This window comes from Podarcis filfolensis, assembly GCF_964270895.1.
Source record: "Podarcis filfolensis genome assembly, chromosome: 6".
Lineage (NCBI taxonomy): Eukaryota > Metazoa > Chordata > Lepidosauria > Squamata > Lacertidae > Podarcis > Podarcis filfolensis.
The window spans coordinates 92,293,577-92,300,574 of record NC_139609.1 but is presented as its reverse complement, the minus strand read 5'-3'; the positions used below and the strand labels follow the sequence as shown (position 1 = coordinate 92,300,574).

The window sequence follows — 6,998 nt, the reverse complement described above, 5'->3', positions numbered from 1 at the left end:
AAATTCCCTTTTGGGTGTAGGCGCAACTGAAACAGCTTGGCGTTCTGTCCTTTTGCAGAGACGCGGGTGGCGCTGTGGGTTAAACCACAGAGCCTAGGACTTTGCCGATCAGAAGGTCGGCGGTTCGAATCACCGCGACGGGGTGAGCTCCCATTGCTCGGTCCCAGCTCCTGCCAACCTAGCAGTTCAAAAGCACGTCAAAGTGCAAGTAGATAAATAGGTACCACTTCAGCGGGAAGGTAAACGGTGTTTCAGTGCGCTGCTCTGGTTCGCCAGAAGTGGTTTAGTCATGCTGGCCACATGACCTGGAAGCTGTACACCGGCTGCCTCGGCCAGTAAAGCGAGATGAGCACCGCAACCCCAGAGTCAGTCACGACTAGACCTAATGGTCAGGGGTCCCTTTACCTTTAAAATGTACCACCTTCAACCATCTGCCGAGACGAAAAGCTTTACAGCGGAAGTGTATAATCATGCTCTTGGAGCGCAGTGTTGGGAACTGCCGGGTGGGGTGCGGGCTTACCAAGAAGTAAAACGGGAGCAGTTCAAAGTGCCGTGCATGAGTGCGCATGCTCACACGTGCATGCACAGGAGAGGAGGAGGAGAAGGGTCGCTGGAATCAGCCAGCGCAACCCTAGTCAGCCTACGCTGCAAACCCTGCTATCATACCACCCATGCACAGAATGAGCAGGTGCAACCCCGGTTAAAGACCTCGGAGCAATAGTTCCATCTCACTCACGCGTGAGAGCCAAGCCACCCACCACAAAGAAAAACAAATAATCCTTAGTTATTGGTACACACACACACACACACACACACACACACACACACCCCAATTGGCCTGGGGAAAGATTCTTTCCTTCCTTAATCCCCAGCGGAGCAATGAGTCAATCCCCAAGCATGAGCAAACCCATCCACTGAGTCATCCAGGGAGGTGGAGATGGGGAATGTTTCTTTGCAGTGATTGGTTGTGTTTGCGTGAATGTATAAGTGCATATAAATTTTGATGGTGGCAGGGGGGCTGCCTGTGGTTTTTAAAGACCCATGTTAGGGAACTCTGGGGTTTTACTTTGCATGGTGCTTTGTGTTGTAATTATTTCATGTTGTTTTTCATATCTTTTTATTTCGTATTTTGCTTTGAGGTGCTTGTGTAAAGCGGCCATTGAGCTTAATTGACGGTGCTGATCATCTTATTGGACCCCATGCACCACGCAGGTCCTCTGTGCTCTTGGGCTGAGGAGCAAGGGCAGCCCTTCCTGACCTCTGTGGGCCATAACTGAAGGCTCTCAGAAAAGAAAATCGCTTTCTTTGCCACTGAAGAAAAAAGCTGTTCTGTGAAATATTTGGTTTTGACTCCTTAATCCTCACTTGAAATGATGTCTTAAGTATCGTAACAGCATTTGCTAGCAGAATCACGCACCGATGACATTAATCACCCAAACACTTGTTGGAGGGCTTCAAAAGAGTTTTCTCCAGATCAGTTGCAAATTAGCTAGGTTGCTGTTTTTGGCATCCATCTGTTTCAGGAGACAATGGAGAAGTGCCCCTTTGTGGGTGAAGTCAAACGGTTGGATGATTACAGCGCCTGCTGTGGCTGTAGAGACCGATATGGGAGAGACATGTTTTGTTGCAGCTGGGTCAGAGGAAGGCATCCGGTTGTGCTGCAGCAGCTGCACCGTGGTGTTTCTTCTCTCTGAGCTCCTCCCGGCGCTCATTCCTCCTTTGGTCACTGCTGTGGATGCACAACCTGATGGTCTGTCTTGAGGCACTGCAGTCGTCTGCAAGGGATTCCCACAGGGCAGGGCTGATGCTCCCAGCCTTCATGCCACGTCTGCAGACATCTTTGTAGCACAGAGTGGGTCTGCCAACAGGCCTAGTGCCTGAAGCCAGCTCCTCGGGGAGCTAGGTGGCCCATTGATGTCACAGGTAAGTACTCAAAGTCTAAAAGGTAGATCTCTACATTGATCGGCCCAGCAACATCTGGGCAGCACCAAGTTGCTCTACAGGTCAGGTATGGGGAATCTGTTGCCTTCTAAGTGTTGTTGGACCACAACAGGGGTCAGCATCCTTTTTCAGCCGTAGGCTGGTCCACTGTCCCTCAGACCATGTGGTGGGCCGGACTATATTTGGGGGAGGGGGAAATGAACGAATTCCTATGCCCCACAAATAACCCAGAGAAGCATTTTAAATAAAAGGACACATTCTACTCATGTAAAAACACGCTGATTCCCGGACCGTCCGCAGGCTGGATTTAGAAGGTGATTGGGCCACATCCAGCCCCCGGGCCTTAGGTTGCCTACCCCTGGACTACAACTCCCATCATATCTGGTCATCTGCAGGACCACAGCTTCCTCATCCTTACTATAGGGGCAGCTAGGCTTCTTTGGCCTGATGGTTGCATTCACCCTTAGTCAACCTCCTGGGACCCTTATATGCTATCTCATGCACACTCCTCACATGCAACAGCTCCCCTCTCCTCAGATTATCACTCCCTCGCCACTACTAGAGATGGGGCAGAAGTTTGATCCAATTCACATTGAAAGCCGAAGCAATCACATTTGCACTTTTTTAAACTTTATGAGAACTGAAGCACAGCCAACCTTCGATAATTCGTCGTTCTCCGAATTTTGTGATGCCGTTCGCCAGCCAAAGGATGTTTACAAAAATGCATATACAGGTGAAGACAACACAGAATGAAATAGCACGTCGAGGGAAATAACTTGCAAAAATCCATGCATTAGTAAAAGCTGCATACAAAACGTGCTTAGGAGAAATTTGCACTAAAATACTGAAGATTTTCCACGAGGATTAAAAATAAATAAATCATAAATTGAACATTGACGGTGATATATAAATGATGGGAAATTATAATGAATGGTGGGGTGCTCTTCATGAATGCGTCCAACTCTGCCAGGAACCCAGTGAGGTTCTTTGCTCCGACAAACACAATTAATTAATGTTAGTTAATGCCCAGAGGCCGGCCAAGTGTGAATAATCCCCGAAACTCATGACGGCTGCTCTATTTGGCACTGGTACGGCCTTAAATGGAGTAATTTGTCTGGTCTGGGTCACTGCATTCTAAGGAAATTTGGGGGCGGGGGAGTAGCAGAGACCAAGTGGAGGTAACTGAGGGCTTACAACAGGCATCCCCAAATTTGGCCCTCTAGATGTTTTGGAACTACAACTCCCATCATCCCTAGCTAACAGGACGCCAGTGGTCAGGGATGATGGGAACTGTAGTCCCAAAACATCTAGAGGGCCGAGTTTGGGGATGCCTGGCTTAGCCTTAGAACATTTAGAGTCCAAAGCCCACCATGGAACCAGGGCAGGGCCTGGTCAGTCAGTGTGGAGCCAAGATGGAATTTGGGTAGAGCCTGATGGTTCTTGCATGGAGATACATCTAGGAGCACCTTTCTCCCCACCTTCCAACCAAGGACATGGGGCTGTCAAGAGCCTTCACCTGCCACCCTCAGATGATGATGATGCCCTGCCCATCTGGTTGGATTGCCCCAGCTACTCTGGGCGGCTTCCAACATATATAAAATAATGAAATCAAATCAGGTATCAAATCTGCACCTCTGTGGATAGCTCTTCCTATTATCTTTCCACTGGTGCATGTTTCACTGTTGGTTAAGGGCCAAAGGTGCTTGAGTTGACGTGCCAAGCGTGCTAAGAATAAGAAGAAGAAAGAAAAAAAGAAAAGAACAGTGCACATACACACTTGAGTCTCCAAAAACCAATGGCTCAAATGGGAACATTAGGCAGCTTGAATAGAGCAGGATTTATCCCCTGCCAACAACTGATGAGTGGATATTAAATCCTGCTACCTTGGCTATGGGAACCCCTTCCCTGCTGGGAACAGGTGTGTGCAGCCAGTGCAGGATTTAATCCTGTCCTCCCAACCAGCTGAAGGTCAGGTGGATGTGGTTTAAGTAAAATGGCCTCAAGATCCAAATTGAAGTCCCTAGTGGACCAAGACTGGCCCATGAACCAGAGTTTCCTAGTCTTGCTTGCTCTAGAGTTTTCAGAGTCCATCGCTGCTTATCAGACTGAACACGGCGGTTTCAGTGGTTGGGCATTATGAACTCCTAGCCCAGGTTTAAGAAACCCATGGCACTCTAGATGCTGCTGGTCTGGTGTTCCCATCAACCCTGACCTTTGGTTGTACTGGCTGGGGCTCGTGGGAGGTGGCTTCAAACATCTGGAGGACCAGAGGTTCCTCACCACGCCTACAGCACTAGGCACTCCCAGGAGGTCTCCCCTCCAAGTACTAACCTGTCTGGACCCTGCTTAGCCTCCAAGATCAGGGTGTTATGCCTAGAGACAGGTACGCCCCGCCCCCCCATGTCATAGCAGTTTGGTGCACCTGCAGCATGCAAGCCCTTGTGGAAAGTGCTTTCTTTTGTTGGTGATGCTCTGGTGAAAGAGTACACCAGCCATTAGCAGTGTCTCTAGAGTCTGCTACATCTGTGCTCCAAGGGTGATGGTGCCTTTGCCCTTCCACCATTGCATCTCTTTAGAAACAACAACTGGGTCTCCAAGCTCCCTCTGCAAAGCAGGCTTCTCTGTCCCATCCCACCACCCCCTTGCTGATCTTTGGGTCCTGAGACCCCGCCGGCCACCCAGGGAAAACGAAGAGTTCCTGCTAATCAGGCTGGGAGCCAAGGCAGAATTAACGAGGAATCTGCTGTGGAGAGCAGAGCCCAACTGGGGTCGCAGTTTGATTTTCGGATGTTGTATGTGCATCGTAAGCTGGGAGGGTGGGAGTTGGCCTGTCAGACTGCCTTAACTTAATTGGAAACATATGTCCGTGTGTGTCCCCACCTCCTCCTTCCTCCCCCCTTCTTCTCCTCCCCGTCCCTCAAGGCTGGGAGATTTCGGTCTGCTTCTTTGCAGCTCAGAATCTGGGGAACTTAACATCCCTGCAAACACCATGCTGGGCAGAGCCGCAGGCCTCCTCCCCAGCATCTACCTGGTGCTTCTCTTACCTGTCTCAGCCAGCTCCTGCCCCAGCCGGTGCTTATGCTTCAGGACCACAGTCAGATGCATGCATTTGATGCTAGAAACCATCCCTGAAGTCCCACCACAGACCAATGTCCTGTAAGTAGCACTTTCCTTTGGCGATTCTCCTCTGGGTGTTAAACTGTGTGTGCCAGTTTAGCGGAGTGCCGCTAGATCCGGGTTTGGGATCCGGAAGGTGGGAGGGTCAAGTTCCACCTCTGCCACAGACCCGTGGCGTGGCCTTGGGCAAATTACTGTCTCGTGGTTGCAAGTTCCTTGCCTCTACATGGGAGAGTGGACCTACTTTGGGGAGTTGTTGTGGCACCAAAGACATTTGCATTTCTGGAGAAACTATTGGAAATTATAAGTTCCCCAAGATTGTGTGTGTGTGTGTGTGTGTGTGTTATTGGTTACAAAGCACTGGAAGTTGCTTTGCAGAAAAGAATTCTGCAAACGGGGGATTGAGCAAAAGCAATATTATTCCTACGGCACCGTTCATGCACCGAGCAGTTGAGAGCAGAAGCAGGAAAAGAAAAGGTCTCTGTCTCCAAGGAGTTTACAGTCCGCCGTTTCACATGGAAAGGAGGAAAGTCAGAGCTTAACAAGGGAAGAATGTGCAGAAATGCACTCACCATGTTTAGGTTTTGCTGCAGACCCCGGGGTGGGGGTAGTTAAGCAAAGGATTTGCAGAAAGGAGGAGATGTTTGGAGGATGTTATAAAATAGCATGCACTTTTAGCATGGAAGTGGATCTTTATGTGACTTGAAAGGTGGCTTGGGATTCATTTGTTCAGAGCATCTATTTCCTTCCAAGTGCTTACTCCATATCCTGGTCACAGTCCCTCGCTCATCTGCTTTCAAATGTGGGGATTTAAAAGTGGGGGGCCCAAGCAGGTGGCCTCATCTTAGCAACCTGAAATGAGATGTCAGCTGGGGGAGTCCCTCCTCTCCCTTGTTCCTTGGAGTGTGTTTGTGTGTTTGTCTGCGTTTGTGTGAGTCGAAGGTAGACAGCTTCGCGTGAAAATGACACAGCTGTGATTCCTGCATTGCCGGATGTTGGACTTAGATGATCCTTTGGGGCCATTCCAACTCTACAATTCTGTGGCAGATGCCCTTGTGCATCTCCCACTCATTTAAATGCATCCCCTTGTAAAGAACTTCTGGAAAGATTGTGCCCAAAGTTTTGATGCTGCCGGGCTGGTGTTGGGTAAAATCCTATCGTCAGAATAGCCTATCCCTCCTGCGGGAAGTGGAAAACTCAGCTGTGTGTGTGTGTGTGTGTGTGTGTGTGTTCATTCGTTCAACATAACGCCAGTCTTGCATTTCTAAAAGCAAACACATGTGCTTTCTAAACTTCTTTGCACTTTCAATGTTCCAGTTTCCTTTATCTTTAAGCCGCAGCTTAACGTTCGGAGGGTGGGGTGCAGACAGAGCAAATGAACACAGTCCTCATTGAACCAACTCCAGCAGAAATATACAGGGGTACCTGTGTGTAAATCTGCAAAATTCCCAAACGTCCACTGGATTGGGTGTGATGTACGTGTGTGTGTGTGTGTGTGTGTGTGTGTGTGTGTGTGTGTGTGTGTAGCTGAGGAAGTCCATGCAAAGTGGCTGGGAGAGGGGAGCAATGGGTGAAACTGACACGGCTGGAGAGGAAGGAAGTTGCCTTAGCAAGTCTGAGTCTGAGTCTCAAACTCCCAGGATGAAAGCACAGGGTAGGGGGGAGTGTGTTTCTATTGCCGACCAACATCTGACAGAAGGAAAATAGGTACACTTGTTTTCAGCTAAATGAACAAAAAGGTCCATAGTATAGTATCAAGGAAGCCAAATGGGCAAGCCACATCCAGGGTGTCTGCCAGCCCTTTTTCAGAAACATTAGCTGTAAGGCGCACGTTTCAAGCTACCAAGTGTTCTTCCACATGCTCCTGGCATAGATGTGACTGTGGACTTTCTTGTTTCGCATTTTTTGGTTCAAGGTTTATGTAGCATCTCAGCCCTCTC

General features: G+C 49.2%; 1 protein-coding gene across 1 annotated transcript in view; it reads left to right on the top strand.

Annotated features, from left to right (window-relative positions):
* Positions 1-1,961: 1,961 nt before the first annotated feature.
* LOC310764436 (peroxidasin homolog) overlaps positions 1,962-6,998 on the top strand; it is a 74,783-nt gene continuing 69,746 nt past the window's right edge. The window contains exons 1-2 of the mRNA XM_083618338.1: positions 1,962-2,674; positions 4,864-5,097. Of these exons, the coding sequence (XP_083474464.1) occupies positions 4,931-5,097 (167 nt within the window). The 5' untranslated portion in view covers positions 1,962-2,674; positions 4,864-4,930. The remainder of the gene's footprint in view (positions 2,675-4,863; positions 5,098-6,998) is intronic.